This window comes from Manis pentadactyla, chromosome 4 (genome assembly GCF_030020395.1).
Source record: "Manis pentadactyla isolate mManPen7 chromosome 4, mManPen7.hap1, whole genome shotgun sequence".
Lineage (NCBI taxonomy): Eukaryota > Metazoa > Chordata > Mammalia > Pholidota > Manidae > Manis > Manis pentadactyla.
The window spans coordinates 27,530,401-27,552,060 of record NC_080022.1 but is presented as its reverse complement, the minus strand read 5'-3'; the positions used below and the strand labels follow the sequence as shown (position 1 = coordinate 27,552,060).

Below are 21,660 nucleotides of genomic sequence, written 5' to 3'. Positions count from 1 at the left end.
TTCCATGTTTCACTGCTTTCAGTTTCAAATACTGCTTAAGAAGGCATGATGAGCGGACCTTATTCTAGACCTGGTTCCCATTCTTAAATGTTGCTGAAAGTGAGAGCTGATTAGTCTTTACTGATGCTTAGCTGGTAGTTGATCACAATATGGAGGGAAGAATTAAAATACATTTTAAGTTACTTTAAGTGCTCCAAATTTATGGTACCTGTGCACAGCAGGTACTCTTAAATGTGTCATCTATGAAAATTAGCATTTTCCATGGAGAACATGATATTTTTAGAGATAGAGGATGCTGTCAACTACATCAACCATAGCCACCATTTGTTAACCATTTATACATCAGATACTTTACATACATTATTCTAATCCTAGTAATCCTGCAAGTTAGATATTATTCCCATTTGTTTAGGGGAAACTAGGGCTCAGGCATATAAAATAATTAGCTCAATAGCATACAGTAAAGGGCAGAACTGGAAGTCGAACACGGAAATGACTGCAAAGGCCCTATTCCTTTTATTTCATACTAGCAGTTTCAACATCATGTGAGGGAACAGACACCATAATTTTCTCTGAGTAGATATGATATGAATGAAATGGTTCAAAATTCCTGATAATCAAAGGCTCCTAATACGATACTTTAAAATGCATATTTCTACTCACCTCCATCTCCTTATTCCTAACACATTTAAAATCATTAACTGTAAGTCTAGGTTTATCGGGCTAGCAAATCAGAAATTAGTTTACTAACTCGCAGACATTATTTCCACCATGTGAGGGACTGCTGCCAGGAAGTGGCTTGAGTTACAGCTATGTGGACTAACTAACTAGCTAGCTTTTGCTAAGCACAAAACAAAGAAAACAGTTCATAATCTACTAAATTATGCCTATTCTAATTAATATATATACAAAATTGCACTGTATTTAGAGAGGCAGCAGAATGCCGGGTTTAATATCACAGATCCACCAGGTTTTAGGCATGGTATTTACCTCTCTGCCTCTGTTTCCTCACTTATAATTATCTCTCATCTATTTTTATAGTAGTATTTAGAGCAAAGGTGAAAAAGAAGTAAAGAAATGAAGGATTGGCATGGGTAAACATCAGATGCTAGTAATTATTAAATCTAACTTGGGCTTTCCTAATACTACTTTTGAAGAAACCTTTGGTTTTCTAGGGACCGATATATACCTGGTAATCTGGGGTCAAAGGCCTGTAACAACCTGGAGGCCATAACAAAAACTATCACTACTGCTATCAGAGAGGTGGTAGGACAGTGATTAAGAGCACTCTGGAGCCAGGTTGCCTAGTTTGAGTCCTTGGTTCTACCAACTACTAGCTTTGTAACCTTGGGAGGTTATTTAACCTCCCTGTGTCACAGTTTCCTCCTGTGGAAAGTGGGGATCATAATAGTAAGTAACTTATTGCATGTTTGTGAAGATTAAATGAGTTAAACTTATAAAAAATACCTAGAACAATGTCTGCTATTCTTTTTCATTCATTATTACCATTATCACTACCACTATACTCCTAGCTATCCTTTATTGAGTGTTTTTAGTATGTGCCAAGCACCACTCTAAGAGCATTACATATTTTAATTCATTTAGTCTTCTTAACAACTCACATAAAGTATTATCGAAACCTTGCAGAGAAAGAAACTGGTACAGAGATGTTAAGTTACTTGCCCAAAGTTATACAGTAATTATAACCAAAGACCAAATATATGTATACCAAAGACAAGACACACTCCTCTCTTAGTCTTTTCTATTGAACCTCTTTCCCAAGGGGATATTGACACTTACAATCTTCAGATTTCTCTGCTCCAAGGTTTTCAGGATGGGGGCAGAGCACTGGAAATGATAACAAGACTGCTTGCTATTTGCCTATGTTGCACACAGACAAGAAGACATATTTCCCTAGATATTATACCTTTTTCCCCTCTTAATTATAAAAATATACATTCACATTATAAAATACCTAGAAAATAATTTTGTGAATTTTAAAGGAAGTTTTTTAAAAGTTAGTTCATATGAATTTCCACTAATCATTCTAGAAAGTCCCTAGCTTTTAAAAACAAATTTTTACAATATATTTAAAAAGACAGTATATAATTTTTCTTCTGAAGTATAAGGAAAATATTAACAGAAAGAATCATTTTAAACCTATAAGTTTCTCCACAAGAACAAAAAAAGCATTAATGGGATTTTGAACATTTGGAATGTTACTAGAAATTCTAGAAAGTTAAAAAGTAACAACCTACTTTCATGCTTCTGTAACTCATAATCTGCTTTGTTGAAATTCTCTACTCTATATACTCTATATTAGAAACTCTGCTGTTGGCAGAGAGCCTTTGTTAAGTGCTCTATGAACTATTTAGATAAGCTTGGTTTATAATACTACAACAGATGGCAGATTACCCTTTCTGTCCTATCAGCACAAAATAATCGAGTGTGATGTCTCTTCTGAACTACAATGTAGGTTATTCCAGGTTGATAGTCTTTCTCCAAACTGATGCAGGCTTCTCGAATTGCTAGTAGTTCATAATATAATACCTAGATAAGATGAAATGGAAAGATCTGATATAGTCAGCTGTTCTCGTATACATACTTCAAAGTAAGATAATTTACTCTCAGAATTTCTTAATCTTATCACTTAATAGCTGAATGTACTCTATTCCATCTTAACTATTATCAGAGCATCATCTAGCAAACAAGCCTACATATCCATAGAAAATGTTTTAAAAGGGAAAATCTAAGGAAGCATCAAATTTTGACTTTAGGGACTCTCGACTTAATTGAGGACTTCTAACTTCAGAACTAGACACCATATTATAAACACAGTATCTTCTTTAGTCATAGTACAATGAGATACCAAACAACCAACCTGCCTAAACTGTCCCTCTGAAACACCATCCCGATAAAAGATGATACGAGTAGGTTTGAACCGAGTTGACTTATAAAACTGAATGAGAAGTTCTCGGACCATGGAGGCTAAATCCTGGATGATTTCCTGTCGGGGTCTCTGAACTCTTACTGTGGCACAGTATCTGCTTGGGTGGGCATCCATACTACCCACAACCTAATGGAAAAAGTAAAGAAAAATAGATATTAAGATAATCAAAATTACATGAATCTGAATTTTACCACAATAAAAAAGAATGGAAAAAATGTTATCTAGATTTCACTTAAATTTGTATTTTACTATAACCTCACTATTATCACTGTTCACTTTGAGAGTAATAAAAAATAGATAATTCCTAGTGAAGAAAGGAATAAAAGACCCAGTATAGGGCAAAAAGCTGTTTTCCTGTAAGTATGGAGCCCTTTAAATTTGACAACTAGATTCTAATTTATAGATGTTGCTGGTATACCTAAAGATGAGTAAGAAAAGAAAGAGACAGATATACATAAAGACAGTAAGAGTCAAAGCAATCTTGAGAAAGAAGAACATAGCTCCCTGACTTCAAGCTACACTATAAAGCTACAATAACCAAAACAGTATGGTACTGGTATAAGAACAGACACATAGATCAATGGAATAGAATAAAGCCCAGAAATAAACCCACAAAAATATAGTCAATTAATATTAATATATGATTAAAGGAGCCATGAATATACAATGGGGAAAGATAGTCTCTTCAATAAATGGTGTTGGGATACACAGACAGCTACATGCAAGAGAATGAAACTGGATTCTTGCCTAACTCCATATGCAAAAGTAAACTTGGAATAGATTAAAGACGTACATATAAGAGATGAAATCATAAAACTCTTAGAAGAAAACATAGGTAAAAATCTCTTGAACGTAAGTATGAGCAATTTTTTCTGTACACATCTCCCGAGGCAAGGGGAAAAAAGCAAAAATGAACAAGTGGGACTACATCAATCTAAAAATCTTCTGTACAGCAAAGGATACCATCAACCAAACAAAAAGACAACCTACAGTATGGGAGAATATATTTATAAATGATTTATCCAATTATATACATCCAAAATATACAAAGAACTCATATGGCAGAGAGAGAGGATTAAAGATGGCGGCATGAGAGGTGAGACAGATGCTTCCTTTTAAAACCACATATAATATGAAAATATAATTAATACAACTAATCCTGAAAGAGCAACAGGAAAGAGGACTGCGCCAGACTGCATACACCTGGAGAAAAGAGCAGACCTCATGGAACAAGGTAACGTACAAAAGCTGCGGCCCGGTGGGACCCAAACCATTTCCCCACCCCAGCTCATGGGCTTGAGGAAGAGAAACGGAGGGGGAGGGAGTGGAGGCCTGGGACTGCTGAATACCTAGCTCCGGAGATCTGCTCTGGGATCATAAACCTACATTTCATGGTGTTTTCATGATACTCTCGTGATGAGGGGATTGGAAAGCTAAGACAGGCAGAATTCCTGGAGAGACTGAGATTCCAGTCACTGTGGAAAGCAGGGATCCATATCCAGATGTTCTGGAACAAAAGAAAGGCAGGTGGTCTGAGAGACTTCCTAACAAGGAAGCCCGAAGTAAGAGGGCTGCTAAAGGGGCAAGGATTGCACAGAGCTTACTGCTCAGGAGAAAGGACCGGTAGACAAAACTGTCTGGGTGCACTCTGCCCAACAGGTTGGGAGCTTTCACGATTTCCAGGTGCTCCAGCTCCATGGCTGGCTACACAGCTCCAAGGACCCCCTCCATAATAGGCAGCCTACTGCGCCTTTTTCCCAGCCAGCCCCAACTGGCTCGCAAACTGGGAAACCCTACCCTGGCATTAGGCAAGCCAGAGGGGAGATCTGTCTACAGGAACTACAAACACAAAGCACAGAGGCTTATACCTATGTGCTCAGTCCACTGGTTCAGGCAGTGGAGACAGGCATATGGCCAGGAAGCAGAAAACAGTTCTTTTCTCCACCCAGGAACCAATACCACTCAACTGCGACCCCCGACATTGCTTCAGGGGCTGAGCAGCTCGAGAGTAGAGCTTTTGGACACTAGAGGGTGCCATATACAAATATGAAATGCCAAAGGAACCTGGTTCAGAGTAAAATTAATATAACCCCCGAGAAAGATGACATGGGCCTCATGACTCTTCCTGAAAGGGAGTTCAAAATAAAAATCATTAACATGCTAATGGAGGTACGGAAAGATATTCAAGAACTCAGGAATGAATTCCGGTCGGAGATCCAATTGTTGAAGAGCACAGTAGAGGGTATTAAAAGCAGATTGGGTATGGCGGAGGTGACGATAAATGAAATAGAAACTAGAGAAGAGGAATACAAAGAAGCTGAGGCACAGAGAGAAAAAAAGGATCTCTAAGAATGAAAGAATATTGAGAGAACTGTGTGACCAATCCAAATGGAACAATATTCCTATTATATGGGCACCAGAAGAAGAAGAAGAGAGAGAAAGGGATAGAAAGTGTTTTTGAGGAGGTAATTGCTGAAAATTTCCCCAATCTAGGGAAGGAGACAGTCTCTCAGGCCATGAAGATCCACAGACCTCCCAACACAAGGGACCCAAGGAAGACAACACCAAGACATATAGTAATTAAAATGGCAAAGATCCAGGATGAGGACAGACTACTAAAAGCAGCCAGAGAGAGAAATAAGATGACATACAAAGGAAAGCCCATCAGGCTATCATCAGACTTCTCAGCAGAGATCTTACAAGTCAGAATGGAGAGGCATGCTATATTTAATGCAATGAAGCAGAAGGGCCTGGAATCAAGAGTACTTTATCTGGCAAGATTATCATTTAAATTTGAAGGAGGGATTAAACAATTTCTACATAAGCAAAAGCTCATAGAATTTACCTTCTAAAAATCATCTCTACAGTCTATTTTGGAGGGACTGCTATTGATGGAAGTGTTCCTAAGGTTTAATAGCTGTCAACAGAGGTAATAAAACCACAGTAAAGAAAGGAGAACAGCTAGTTACAAAGCAAAAGCAAAATTAAATTAAGTATCCCCAAAGTCAATCAAGGGATAGACAAAGAGTACAGAATATGATACCTAATATATAAAGAATGGAGGAGGAAGAAAAAGGAGGAGAAAAAGAAAAGAACCTTTAGATTGTGTTGGTAATAGCATATTAAGTGAGTAAAGTTAGACTCTTAGATAGTAAGGTACTTAACTCTGAACCTTTTGGTAAGAACCAATCTAAAGTCTGCAATGGCAAAAAGTACATACCTATCGATAATCACCCTAAATGAAAATTGACTGAATGCACCAATCAAAAGACACAGAGTCACTAAATGGATAAAAAAACAAGACCTGTCTATATGCTGTCAACGAGAGACTCACTTTAAACCCAAAGACATACACAGACTAAAAGTGAAGGAATGGAAAAAAATATTTCATGCAACTAATAAGGAGAAAAAAGCAGGAGTTGCAGTACTTCTATCAGAAAAAATAGATTTCAAAACAAAGAAAGTCACAAAAGACAAAGAAGGACATTACATAATGATAAAAGGGTCAATCCAACAAGAAGATATACCCATTATAAATAGCTATGCTCCCAACACAGGAGCACCTACGTATGTGAAACAAATACTAACTGAATTAAAAGGGGAAATAGAATGCAATGCATTCATTCTAGGAGACTTCAACACTCCACTCTGAAGGACAGATCAACCACACAAAAAATAAGTAAGGACACAGAGGCACTGAACAACACATTAGAACAGATGGACCTAACAGACATCTACAGAACTCTACACCCAAAAGCAGCAGAATACACATTCTTCTCAAGTGCACATGGGACATTTTCAAGAACAGATTATATACAAGGCCACAAAAGGAGCCTCAGTAAATTTAAAAAGACTGAAATTGTACCATCCAGTTTCACAGACCACGAAGGTATGAAACTAGAAATAAATTACACAAAGAAAACAAAAAATCCCACAAACACATGGAGGCATCACAACATGCACCTAAATAATGAATGAATCAATGATCACATAAAAACAGAGATCAAGCAATATATGGAGACAAATGACAACAATAATTCAAGACTGCAAAATCTGTGGGACGCAGCCAAAGCCATGCTAAGAGGAAAGTATATTGCAATAAAGGCCTACCTCAGTAAAGAAAAACAATCCCATAGAAGCAGTCCAAACTCACAATAATGAAACTAAAAAAAGAAGAACAAATGAGGCCCAAAGTCAGGAGAAGGAGGGACATAATAAAGATTAGAGCAGAAATAAATAAAATCGAGAAGAATGAAACAATAGAAAGAATCAATGAAAGCAAGAGCTGGCTCTTCAAGATATCAAACAAAATAGATAAACCCCTAGCCAGACTTATCAAGAAAAAAAGAGAGTCTACACACATAAACAGAATCAGAAATGAGAAAGGAAAAAATCACGATGACACTACAGAAACACAAAGAATTATGATAGAATACTATGAAAAATTATATGCTAACAATCTAGATAACCTAGAAGAAATGGACAACTTTCTAGAAAATACAACCTTCCATGGCTGACCAAGGAAGAAACAGAAAATCTGAACAGACCAATTACCAGCAACGAAATCGAACTGGTAATCAAAAAACTACCTAAGAACAAAACACCTGGAACAGATGGCTTCACTGCTGAATTTTATCAAACATTTAGTGAAGACCTAATACCCATCCTCCTTAAAGTTTTCCAATGAGTAGAAGAAGAGGGAATACTCCCAAATTCATTCTATGAGGCCAGCATCACTCTAATACCAAAACCAGGCAAAGACACCACAAAAAAAGAAAATTACAGACCAATATCCCTGATGAACATAGATGCAAAAATACTCAACAAAATATTAGCAAACCGAATTCAAAAATACATCAAAAAGATCATCCATCATGATCAAGTGGGATTCATCCCAGGGATGCAAGGATGGTACAACATTCAAAAATCCATCAACATCATCCACTACATCAACCAAAAAGAAGGACAAAAACCACATGATCACCTCCATAGATGCTGAAAAAGCATTTGACAAAATTCAACATCCATTCATGACAAAAACTCAACAAAATGGGTATAGAGGGCAAGTACCTCAACATAATAAAGTCCATATATGACAAACAAATAGCCAACATCATTCTTAACAGTGAGAAGCTGAAAGCTTTTCCTTTATGATCGGGAACTAGACAAAGATGCTCACTATCCCCACTTCTATTCAACATAGTACTGGAGGTCCTACCCGTAGCAATCAGACAACACAAAGAAATAAAAGGCATCCAGATTCGCAAAGAAGAAGTTAAACTGTCTCTGTTTGCAGATGACATGATATTGTACATAAAAAACCCTAAAGAATCCACTCCAAAACTATTATATCTAATATCTGAATTCAGCAAAGTTGCAGGATAGAAAATTAATACACAGAAATCTGTGGCATTCCTATACACTAACCATGAACTAGCAGAGAGAGAAATCAGGAAAATTCATAATTGCATCAAAAAGAATAAAATACCTAGGAATAAACCTAACCAAGGAAGTGAAAGACCTATACTCACAAAACTATAAGACACTCATGAGAAAAATTAAAGAAGATACCAATAAATGGAAACACATTCCATGCTCATGGATAGGAAGAATTAATATTTTTAAAATGGCTATCCTGCCTAAAGCAATCTACAGATTCAATGCAATTCCTATCAAAATACCAACAGCATTCTTCAATGAACTAGAGAAAATTGTTCTAAAATTCATATGGAACCATAAAAGACCTCGAATAGCCAAGGCAATTCTGAGAAGGAAGCATAAAGCTGGGGGAATTACGCTCCCCAACTTCAAGCTCTACTACAAAGCCACAGTAATCAAGACAATTTGGTACTGGCACAAGAACAGACCCATAGACCAATGGAACAGACTAGAGAGCCCTGATATAAACCCAACCATATATGGTCAATTAATATATGATAAAGGAGCCATGGACATACAATGGGAAAATAACAGCCTCTTCAATAGCTGGTGTTGGCAAAACTGGACAGCTACATGCAAGAGAATGAAACTGGATTATTGGTTAACCCCGTACACAAAAGAAAACTGGAAATGGATTAAAGACTTGAATGTAAGTCATGAAACCATAAAACTCTTAGAAGGCAACATAGGCAAACATTTCCTGAATATAAGCATGAGCAACTTCTTCCTGAACGAATCTCTTCAAGAAAGCAAAACAAAAGCAAAAATGAACACATGGGACTACATCAAGCTAAAAAGTTTCTGTACCACAAAGGACACCATCAACAGAACTAAAAGGCATCCTACAGTATGGGAGAATATATTTGTAAATGACATATCCGACAAGCAGTTAACATCCAAAATATATAAAGAACTTATATGCCTCAACATACAAAAAGCAAATAATCCAATTAACAAATGGGCAGAGGATATGAAGAGACAGTTCTCGAAAGAGAAATTCAGATGGCCAACAGACACATGAAAAGATACTACACATCACTAATCATCAGGGAAATGCAAATTAAAACCACAATAAGATATCACCTCACACCAGTAAGGATGGCCAGCATCGAAAAGACTAAGAACAACAAATGCTCATGAGGATGCGGAGACAGGGGAACCCTTCTACACTGCTGGTGGGAATGTAAGCTAGTTCAACCATTGTGGAAAGCAATATGGAGGTTCCTCAAAAAACTCAAAATAGAAATACCATTTGACCTGGGAATCCCACTCCTTGGAATTTACCCAAAGAAAACAGCTTCTCAGATTCAAAAGACATATGCACCCTTGTGTTTATGGCAGTGCTTTTTACAATAGCCAAGATATGGAAGTAACCTAAGTGTCAATCAGTAGATGAATGGATAAAGATGATGTAGTTCATATACACAATGGAATTCTTTTTTTTTCCTCTCTTTATTATTATTATTTTTAATAAAATGCTGAAGTGGTAGGTAGATACAAGATAAAGGTAGAAAACATAGTTTAGTGTTGTAAGAGAGCAAATGTAGATGATCAGGTGTGTGCCTGTAGACTATGTGTTAATCCAAGCTAGACAAGGACAATAAAACATCCACGTATGCAGAAGATTTCTCTCAGAACAGGGGGGGTGAGGTTCGAAGCCTCACCTCTGTTGATCCCCAATTTCTCACCTGATGACCCCCCTGCGACTGTGCCTGTCTTAGGTTGTTCCTCCCTTGAGGAATCTTACCCATCTCTGGCTAACCAGTCATCTTCTGGGGCCATACAGGGAAATGTAAAGTTGGTAAGTGAGAGAGAAGCCTTATTGTTTGAAATGGTTAGCTTTTTATTTCTTTGCATATTTATGCCCTGTAGCTTCTATGCCCAGCATTTGTCTTGAGGTATCTTTACCACTTGGAAGAATTATGATACTCGGTAAATTTGATATGAGGCACGAATTCTATTTAAGGGTTATAATTAGGAAGGAAGAAGAAAAGCTATAGAAGTAGCAGGTGGCAGAAAACCTGGGAAGATTGATTATTTCTTTGACATATCTTCTTGTAGAGTAACTTCAGCATGTATAGGTTTTAAGCTACTACTTAAATTGCGCACACACATTAACATAATAGGAGTATAGGTACATAACCAAAGCATACCTGTAATTACCAGCCATCTCCAGTGAAACCAAGAAAACCAGTTAGGCACCTTGGGCATTTGTGAAAACTTATCTATGATATGGTGGATATTGTCCAACTGAACTTGAACAGTCTGAGAGAAATCAGACAAATTAAAACAACCCATTCCTGGGGAATGTTCACATCCCTTATGTTCTTTTAACAGTAAATAGTCTGTAGTTGTAAGATTTTGGAGCGCTACAATTTGCACTTCTCCTAATTCTTGATTGAGTTCCAACAGTATAGATCCAGTCAAATTTGTTGTTTTACTGTATGCACAGGCCAGCTTAGATATCTCCTTCCTCATTCACATGGCAAGTCCAGGAGCTGGTGGGATGAGTGCATCTACAGATGTAGCAGTGCGTGGATCTTTGTTGGGGTTTTTTGATGATCATCTTCTGGCATGAGTCTTCCCGAGAGTGCTGATGTTGGAAGTTCTTTTTCATATCGTGTCTTAGTTCATTTTCGGGGTAGCCAAATTAGGCTTTGATCCTCTGTATAAACACAAACAGACCCTTTGCCTACACTTTTATATGCCCTTTATACTCTTGTGTAGAACACATTGGAGGTTACCACACAGGAACTGCCCATTTTTTTTTTTGGTATCACTAATCTACACTTACATGACGAATATTATGTTTACTAGGCTCTCCCCTATACCAGGTCCTCCCTATAAACCTCTTTACAGTCACTGTCCATCAGCATAGCAAAATGTTGTAGAATCACTACTTGCCTTCTCTGTGTTGTACAGCCCTCCCTTTTCTCCTAGCCCCCCATGCATGCTAAACTTAATACCCCCCTACTTCTCCTCCCCTCTTATCCCTCCCTACCCACCCATCCTCCCCAGTCCCTTTCCCTTTGGTACCTGTTAGTCCATTCTTGAGTTCTGTGATTCTGCTGCTGTTTTGTTCCTTCAGTTTTTCCTTTGTTCTTATATTCCACAGATAAGTGAAATCATTTGGTATTTCTCTTTCTCTGCTTGGCTTGTTTCACTGAGCATAATACCCTCCAGCTCCATCCATGTTGCTGCAAATGGTTGGATTTGCCCTTTTCTTATGGCTGAGTAGTATTCCATTGTGTATATGTACCACATCTTCTTTATCCATTCATCTATCGATGGACATTTAGGTTGCTTCCAATTCTTGGCTATTGTAAATAGTGCTGCGATAAACAGAGGGGTGCACTGATCTTTCTCATACTTGACTGCTGCATTCTTAGGGTAAATTCCTAGGAGTGCAATTCCTGGGTCAAATGGTAGGTCTGTTTTGAGCATTTTGATGTACCTCCATACTGCTTTCCACAATGGTTGAACTAACTTACATTCCCACCAGCAGTGTAGGAGGGTTCCCCTTTCTCCACAGCCTCGCCAACATTTGTTGTTCTCTGTCTTTTGGATGGCAGCCATCCTTACTGTTGTGAGGTGATACCTCATTGTAGTTTTAATTTGCATTTCTCTGATAATTAGCGATGTGGAGCATCTTTTCATGTGTCTGTTGGCCATCTGTATTTCTTTTTTGGAGAACTGTCTGTTCAGTTCCTCTGCCCATTTTTTAATTGGGTTATTTGTTTTTTGTTTGTTGAGGTGTGTGAGCTCTTTATATATTCTGGACGTCAAGCCTTTATCGGATGTGTCATTTTCAAATATATTCTCCCATACTGTAGGGTTCCTTTTTGTTCTATTGATGGTGTCTTTTGCTGTACAGAAGCTTTTCAGCTTAGTATAGTCCCACTTATTCATTTTTGCTGTTGTTTTCCTTGCCCGGGGAGATATGTTCAAGAAGAGGTCACTCATGTTTATGTCTAAGAGGTTTTTGCCTATGTTTTCTTCCAGGAGTTTAATGGTTTCATGACTTACATTCAGGTCTTTGATCCATTTTGAGTTTACTTTTGTATATGGGGATAGACAATGGTCCAGTTTCATTCTCCTATATGTAGCTGTCCAGTTTTGCCAGCACCATCTGTTGAAGAGACTGTCATTTCGCCATTGTATGTCCATGGCTCCTTTATCAAATATTAATTGACCATATATGTCTGGGTTAATGTCTGGATTGTCTAGTCTGTTCCATTGGTCTGTGGCTCTGCTCTTGTGCCAGTACCAAATTGTCTTGATTACTATGGCTTTATAGTAGAGCTTGAAGTTGGGGAGTGAGATCCCCCCTACTTTATTCTTCTTTCTCAGGATTGCTTTGGCTATTCGGGGTCTTTGGTGCTTCCATATGAATTTTTGAATTATTTGTTCCAGTTCATTGAAGAATGTTGCTGGTAGTTTCATAGGGATTGCATCAAATCTGTATATTGCTTTGGGCAGGATGGCCATTTTGATGATATTAATTCTTCCTAGCCACGAGCATGGGATGAGTTTCCATCTGTTAGTGTCCCCTTTAATTTCTCTTAAGAGTGACTTGTAGTTTTCAGAGTATAAGTCTTTCACTTCCTTGGTTAGGTTTATTCCTAGGTATTTTATTTTTTTTGATGCAATTGTGAATGGAGTTGTTTTCCTGATTTCTCTTTCTGTTGGTTCATTGTTACTGTATAGGAAAGCCACAGATTTCTGTGTGTTGATTTTGTATCCTGCAACTTTGCTGTATTCCGATATCAGTTCTAGTAGTTTTGGGGTGGAGTCTTTAGGGTTTTTTATGTACAGTATCATGTCATCTGCAAATAGTGACAGTTTAACTTCTTCTTTACCAATCTGGATTCCTTGTATTTCTTTGTTTTGTCTGATTGCCGTGGCTAGGACCTCCAGTACTATGTTAAATAACAGTGGAGAGAGTGGACATCCCTGTCTAGTTCCCGATCTCAGAGGAAATGCTTTCAGCTTCTCGCTGTTCAATATAATGTTGGCTGTGGGTTTATCATAGATGGCCTTTATTATGTTGAGGTACTTGCCCTCTATTCCCATTTTGCTGAGAGTTTTTATCATGAATGGATGTTGAACTTTGTCAAATGCTTTTTCAGCATCTATGGAGATGATCATGTGGTTTTTGTCTTTCGTTTTGTTGATGTGGTGGATGATGTTGATGGACTTTCGAATGTTGTACCATCCTTGCATCCCTGGGATGAATCCCACTTGGTCATGGTGTATGATCCCCTTTTGATGTATTTTTGAATTCGGTTTGCTAATATTTTGTTGAGTATTTTTGCATCTACGTTCATCAGGGATATTGGTCTGTACTTTTCTTTTTTGGTGGGGTCTTTGCCTGGTTTTGGTATTAGGGTGATGTTAGCTTCATAGAATGAGTTTGGGAGTATCCCCCCCTCCTCTATTTTTTGGAAAACTCTAAGGAGAATGGGTATTATGCCTTCCCTGTATGTCTGATAAAATTCTGAGGTAAATCCATCTGGCCCGGGGGTTTTGTTCTTTGGTAGTTTTTTGATTACCGCTTCAATTTCGTTGCTGGTAATTGGTCTGTTTAGATTTTCTGTTTCTTTCTGGGTCAATCGTGGAAGGTTGTATTTTTCTAGGAAGTTGTCCATTTCTCCTGGGTTTCCCAGCTTGTTAGCATCTTGGTTTCATTGATTTTTGCTATTGTTTTATTCTTCTCAATTTTATTTATTTCTTCTCTGATCTTTATTATGTCCCTCCTTCTGCTGACCTTAGGCCTCATTTGTTCTTCTTTTTCCAATTTCGATAATTGTGACATTAGATCATTCATTTGGGATTGTTCTTCCTTTTTTAAATATGCTTGGATTGCTATATACTTTCCTCTTAAGACTGCTTTTGCTGCGTCCCACAGAAGTTGGGGCTTAGTGTTGTTGTTGTCATTTGTTTCCATATATTGCTGGGTCTCCATTTTGATTTGGTCATTGATCCATTGATTATTTAGGAGCGTGTTGTTAAGCCTCCATGTGTTTGTGAGCCTCTTTGCTTTATTTGTACAGTTTATTTCTAGTTTTATGCCTTTGTGGTCTGAAAAGTTGGTTGGTAGGATTTCAATCTTTTGGAATTTTCTGAGGCTCTTTTTGTGGCCTAGTATGTGGTCTATTCTGGAGAATGTTCCATGTGCACTTGAGAAGAAGGTATATCCTGTTGCTTTTGGATGTAGAGTTCTATAGATGTCTATTAGGTCCATCTGCTCTACTGTGTTGTTCAGTGCTTCCGTGTCCTTACTTATTTTCTGCCCAGTGGATCTATCCTTTGGGGTGAGTGGTGTGTTGAAGTCTCCTAGAATGAATGCATTGCAGTCTATTTCCCCCTTTAGTTCTGTTAGTATTTGTTTCACATATGCTGGTGCTCCTGTGTTGGGTGCATATATATTTAGAATGGTTATATCCTCTTGTTGGACTGAGCCCTTTATCATTATGTAGTGTCCTTCTTTATCTCTTGTTACTTTCTTTGTTTTGCAGTCTATTTTGTCTGATATTAGTACTGCAACCCCTGCTTTCTTCTTGCTGTTGTTTGCTTGAAATATGTTTTTCCATCCCTTGACTTTTAGTCTGTACATGTCTTTGGGTTTGAGGTGAGTTTCTTGTAAGCAGCATATAGATGGATCTTGCTTTTTTATCCATTCTATTACTCTATGTCTTTTGATTGGTGCATTCAGCCCATTAACATTTAGAGTGACTATTGAAAGATATGTACTTATTGCCATTGCAGGCTTTAAATTTGTGGTTACCAAAGGTTCAAGGTTAGCCTCTTTAGTATCTTACTGCCTAACTTAGCTCGCTTATTGAGCTGTTATATACACTGTCTGGAGATTCTTTTCTTCTCTCCCTTCTTATTCCTCCTCCTCGATTCTTCATATATTGGGTGTTTTGTGCTGTGCTCTTTCTAGGAGTGCTCCCATCTAGAGCAGTCCCTGTAAGATGTTCTGTATAGGTGGTTTGTGGGAAGCAAATTCCCTCAGCTTTTGTTTGTCTGGGAATTGTTTAATCCCACCGTCATATTTGAATGATAGTCGTGCTGGATACAGTATCCTTGGTTCAAGGCCCTTCTGTTTCATTGTATTAAATATATCATGCCATTCTCTTCTGGCCTGTAGGGTTTCTGTCGAGAAGTCTGATGTTAGCCTGATGGGTTTTCCTTTATATGTGACCTTTTTCTCTCTAGCTGCCTTTAAGACTCTTTCTTTGTCCTTGATCTTTGCCATTTTAATTATTATGTGTCTTGGTGTTGTCCTCCTTGGATCCTTTCTGTTGGGGTTCTGTGTATTTCCGTGGTCTGTTCAATTATTTCCTCCCCCAGTTTGGGGAAGTTTTCAGCAATTATTTCTTCTAAGATACTTTCCATCTCTTTTCCTCTCTCTTCTTCTTCTGGAACCCCTATAATACGGATATTGTTCCTTTTGGATTGGTCACACAGTTCTCTTAACATTGTTTCATTCCTGGAGATCCTTTTTATCTCTCTCTATGTCAGCTTCTATGCGTTCCTGTTCTCTGGTTTCAATTCCATCAATGGCCTCTTGTATCCTATCCATTCTGCTTATAAACCCTTCCAGAGTTTGTTTCATTTCTGTGATCTCCTTTCTGGCATCTGTGATCTCCCTCCGGACTTCATCCCATTTCTCTTGCATATTTCTCTGCATCTCTGTCAGCATGTTTATGATTCTTATTTTGAATTCTTTGTCAGGAAGACTGGTTAGGTCTGTCTCCTTCTCTGGTGTTGTCTCTGTGATCTTTGTCTGCCTGTAGCTTTGCCTTTTCATGGTGATAGGAATAGTTTGAGAGCTGGGACGAGTGACGGCTGGAAGAACTTCCCTTCTTGTTGGTTTGTGGCCCTCCTCTCCTGGGAGAACAGTAACCTCTAGTGGCTTGTGCTGGGCAGCTGCGCACAAACAGGGTTTCTGCTTCCTGCCTGGCTGCTATGGAGTTTATCTCCGCTGTTGCTGTGGGTGTGGCCTGGTTCGGGCCTCTGCTCCAAAGTGGTGGAGTAGCGTTGGAGGAGGAGCGGCCTGGAGGCTATTTATCTCAGTAAGGGGCCTCCCTGCTCCCTGCAGCCCAGGGGTTAGGGTGCCCAGAGATCCCCGGATTTCCTACCTCTGGATTAAGTGTCCCACCCTGCCCCTTTAAGACTTCCAAAAAGCACCCGCCAAAACAAAACAATGACCACACACACACAAAAAAAAGTGGCCGCTCGTTTTTCTTTATTCTCTGGCGCCAGCCTCAGGCATCTGCTCACCGGTCTTGCTGCCCTGTTTCCCTAGTATTGAGGGCCCTATCCCTTTAAGACTTCCAAAAAGCGCTCGCCAAAACAAAACAGCAAAAAAAAAAAAAAATGGTCACGTGCTTTTCTTATGTCCTCCAACACCCGGCCTCCGGTGCCCGCTCACTGTTCTTGCTGCCCTGTTTCCCTAGCATCCAGGGCCCCCTGGGCACGTACTGTGTCTGCACTCTGGCCCGGATGGCGGGGGCTGGGTGTTCGGCAGTCCTGTGCTCTGTCTCCCTCCCGCTTTGCCTGCTCTTCTCCCGCCGGGAGCTGGGGGGAGGGGCGCTCGGCTCCCGCCTGGCCGGGGCTTGTATCTTACCCCCTTCGCGAGACGCTGGGTTCTCTCAGGTGCGAATGTGGTCTGGATATTGTCCTATGTCCTCTGGTCTTTATTCTAGGAAGGGTTGTCTTTGTTATATTTTCATAGATATATGTGGTTTTGGGAGGAGATTTCCGCTGCTCTACTCACCCCGACATCTTCCGCCCCTCTACACAATGGAATTCTATTTATCGGTAAGAAAGAAACAAATCCTACCATTTGCAACAACATGGATGGAGCTGGAGGACTTTATGCTCAGTGAAATACTCCAGACAGAGAAAGACAAATGCCAAATGATTTCCCTCATTTGTGAAGTATAACAATGAAGCAAAACTGAAGGAACAAAATGGCAGCAGACTGAGAGACTCCAAGAATGAACTGGTGGTTACCAAAGGGGGAAGGTGTGTGGGAGGGTGGGTTGGGAGGGAGGGAGAAGGGGATTGAGGGGTATTATGTTTAGTAGGCATGGTGTGGGGGATCACAGGGAGAACAGTGTAGCACACAGAAGGCATATAGTGAATCTGTGGCATCTTGCTGCATTGATGGACAGTGACTGCATTGGGGTATGGGTTGGGACTTCTTCATATGGATAAATGTAGTAACCACATTGCTTTTACTTTTTTCTTTTAAAAAATTTTTTTATTAAGGTATGATTGATATACACTCTTATGAAGGTTTCACATGAAAAAACAATTTGGTTACTACATTTACCCATATAACCAAGTCCCCACCCATACCCCAATGCAGTCACTGTCCATCAGTGCAGCAAGTTGCCAGAGATCCACTATCCCTTCTCTGTGATACACTGTTCTCCCCGTGATCCCCCACACCATGTGTACCAAACATAATACCCCTCAGTCCCCTTCTCCCTCCCTCACCACCCGCCCTCCCACACCCCTCCCCTTTGGTAACCACTAGTTCATTCCTGGAGTCTCTGAGTCTGCTGCCATTTGGTTCCTTCAGTTTTGCTTCATTGTTCTGCTCCACAAATGAGGGAAATCATTTGGCATTTGTCTTTCTCTGCCTGGCTTATTTCACTGACCATAATGTCCTCCAGCTCCATCCATGTTGTTGCAAATGGTCGGATTTGTTTCTTTCTTAAGGATAAATAGTATTCCATTGTATATATGTACCACATCTTCTTTATCCCTTCATCTGCAGATGGACACTTAGGTTGCTTCCATATCTTGGCTATTGTAAAAAGTGCTGCGATGAACATAGGGGTGCATATGTCTTTTTGAATCTGAGAAGTTGTATTCTTTGGGTATATTCCAAGAAGTTAACCACATTGTTTTTTCAAGTGAATCCTTCATAAGAGTGTATATCAATCATACCTTAATAAAAATTAAAAAGGACATATATGGCTCAACAGCAAAAAAACACATAACCCTATTAAGAAATGGGCAGAGGACTTGAACAGACATTTTTCCAATGAAGAAATACAGATGGCCAATAGGTACATGAAAAGATGCTCCACATTGCTAAATATCAGAGAAATGCAAATCAAAACCACAATGAAATATCACCTCATACCAGTTAGAATGGCCATTATCCAAAAGACAAAAAAAAAAATTACAAGTGTTTGCAACGACGTGGAGAAAATGGAACCTTCTACCCTGTTAGTGAGAATGTAAATTGGTGCAGCCACCATGGAAAGCAGTATGGAGGTTCCTCAAAAAACTAAAAATAGAAATACCATATGAACCAGTAACTCTACTTCTAGGAGTTTACCTAAAGAAAAAAAAACCCCTAATCCAAAAAGATATATGGACCTGTATGTTTACTGCCATATTATTTACAATAGACAAGTAATGGAAGCAACCAAAGTATCCATCAATAGATGAATGGATAAAGAAGAAGTGGTACATATACACAATGGAATATTATTCAGCCATAAAAAGAAAGAAATCCTGCCATTTGTGACAATATGGATGGATCTAGAGGGTTTTAATGCTAAGTGAAATAAGCCAGGCTGAGAAAGGCAAATGCCGGAGGATTTCACTTATATATGGAATCTACAAACAAAGCAAAACAATATGAATAAAATAGTAGTAGACTCATAGATACTGAGAGGTGACTAGAGGTATCCATGGTGGAGGGTTTGGGATGGGTGAGATGGGTGAGGCGGATAAAAAGAGGCACAAAATCTTAATCATAATACAAGTTGGTCATGGGGACAAAGTGCTCCACAGAAAATACAGTCAATGGTTCTGTAATGTTTTTCTATGTTGGCAGATAGTAACTGCACTATTTTGGGGTAAGGATTTAATAATGTGTGTAACTGTTGAATAACTGTCTTGTATAGTTGAAAACTATATAATATTGTCTATCAAGTATACTTTAATAAAAAAAGGTTTCAAAAAAAAAAAGTAAGAGAAAGGAGATAAGTAAAAAAAGAGGGCCCATTGGAACCCTTTAATTTCTCTTTATACCTTTTAATACTTTAACCACCCCAGAAGCCATATTTGACTTTGGCATCATCTTAGAATTGCTTCATTTCAAATTTTAAAAGAACTTCTCTCTTACTGCAAATGTCCTAGACTGGAAGGCTTCAAACCATAGTCAATCTTACTGCATTTTATTTGAGTTTTGTATCTTGTCATTTGCTTAAAGAAGTTAATCTTGGTTTTGACAGTCATAGCTATCTTAATTTTGTCTTTCTGTAACCTGTTTGTTGTGTTTGGAGCAGAGGGAACCTTGAAGCATGGACTTACAAACTCACCTTGACTATAGTCAGTCACAGACCTACTGAAGCATGATCCATGAAACCTGAACTTAAAAAAAGTCTACACATCATTGTGACCAGAGCCTAGGCTGAGAACCAGCTGGTCACTCTGCCTCCAGCTTCTCTTTTTTCCAGGGTATTTACACCAAAGTCATGTTTCAAAAATGGAACTCTGCATGCTCACTGAAGCATTATTTACAGAAGACAAGACACGGAAACAACCTAAATGTCTATCAGTGGATGAATGGATAAAGAAAATGTGGCATATATACAAAACGGAATACTATTCAGCCATAAAAATGAATGAAATCTTGCCATTTGTGACAACATGGATGGACAGTGAGGCATTATGCTAAGTGAAATAAGTCAGATACAGAAAGACAAATACTGTTCCATCTCACTTATGTGTGGAATCTAAATACAAAACAAAACAAAACACACGAAAACAACTGAGCTCATAGGTATAGCGAACAGGTTTGTGGTTGCCAGAGGCAGGGGGTGGGTGTAAGTGAAAGGGGTCAAAATGTACAACCTTTCAGTTATAAAATAAATAAGTCATGAAGATGTAATGTACAACATGTTGACTACAGACAATAATACCATATTGCATAGGTGCAAGTTTGCTAAGAGAATAAATCTTACAAGTTCCCATTACAAGAAAAAAAAATGTATAACTATTGTGGTGGCAGATGTTAACCAGACTTATTATGGTGATTATTTTACAATATATACAAATATTGAGTCACTTTGTGGTATACTTGAAATAAATATGTCAATTATACCTCAGTTTAAAAATAAATAAAAACAGTACTTCAAAAGGGTATCTAACTTTCTGCCAGTAATTTAAATGCCTTACTTGAAACTAAAATATGGAAAATCCTTACATTTCTCTTTTGTCTTAGGTCAGAGTTGGAAATAATGAAGAGTGTTTTAAAAAATGAGCTAGAAGTTGTCTACTTATTATGTACACAGGGTTGTATCTGCTTTTTCTTTATCTTCTATATATAAAAAAACTAACAAACATACAAATACAAATTTAAAAACTCTGACCATTTCTCTCCCTGAATGTTATCTCACTACTAAAAAATAAATTCACACCTCACATGATGGCACAAAAAGGCCTCACCAGAGCTTATGAGCCTCACAACCTGCTATCCTACATTCCAATTCCCTGCATTTCTCAATATTGTCCAAACATACCAGGTCTTTCCAGTATAAAATTTAATTTACATTTCTAGCAAGGCAATGTCTATTATACTATATGTCATTTATTACTACATTTGTTTCTCATACTGGTCTTTTAAATTCTTAGGAATAGAGCCATATAGCAAAAAGAATCAATAAATTCTATTTATAAGACCTCTGATAATCATATAAGAGAGTAAATATTTGGTAGAAATGGATTTAGTAGAAAAGGATATGACTACCCAGAAGTTTAAAAGAAATAAATATGCTTAAACTTTCTTGGAAAAATGACCCTCAAATAGCAAATCCAAAATAAGTCTTTTGAATTTGTTTTAAATCATTTTATTTTCTATAAGAACATTTTTATGAATATCAGAGATGGCTCAGTATTACCTCTAGGACACAATTCATGTGTAATTATAAGACTACAAAGCAATGTAACTAATATTATTAACAGATAAAGTTCAGTTTTCTTCACTAGTGAAATCAATTTTGGAATCATAAGTGAAAAATTTAATATAACTATCATTTTCAAAGATAAATAAGATTTATTAGATTGTTAAGACTTCAGGTTATTTTAATGGATGATAGAAAAGATACAAAAATGTCCTACAGTTTAATTTCTGAAATTATTCAAATATGCCTAAACTATGTTGACATTTTAAAAACGTTGGCACTTGTTAAAATCAAGCAGTTTTCAAGTTAGGTAAACATTATCTGGTTTTC

At 38.1% G+C, this 21,660-nt stretch overlaps 1 protein-coding gene across 2 annotated transcripts in view; it reads right to left on the bottom strand.

Annotated features, from left to right (window-relative positions):
* AGO3 (argonaute RISC catalytic component 3) overlaps positions 1 to 21,660 on the bottom strand; it is a 156,218-nt gene that overhangs the window by 30,850 nt on the left and 103,708 nt on the right. Inside the window, exons 15-17 of one of the 2 annotated variants that reach the window (XM_036911923.2) lie at positions 2,882 to 3,076; positions 2,416 to 2,550; positions 1,801 to 1,848 (exon numbers count right to left, since the gene is read on the bottom strand). In XM_036911923.2, the coding sequence (XP_036767818.1) occupies positions 1,801 to 1,848; positions 2,416 to 2,550; positions 2,882 to 3,076 (378 nt within the window). The remainder of the gene's footprint in view (positions 1 to 1,800; positions 1,849 to 2,415; positions 2,551 to 2,881; positions 3,077 to 21,660) is intronic. The other variant, XM_036911924.2, reaches the window with a different exon arrangement.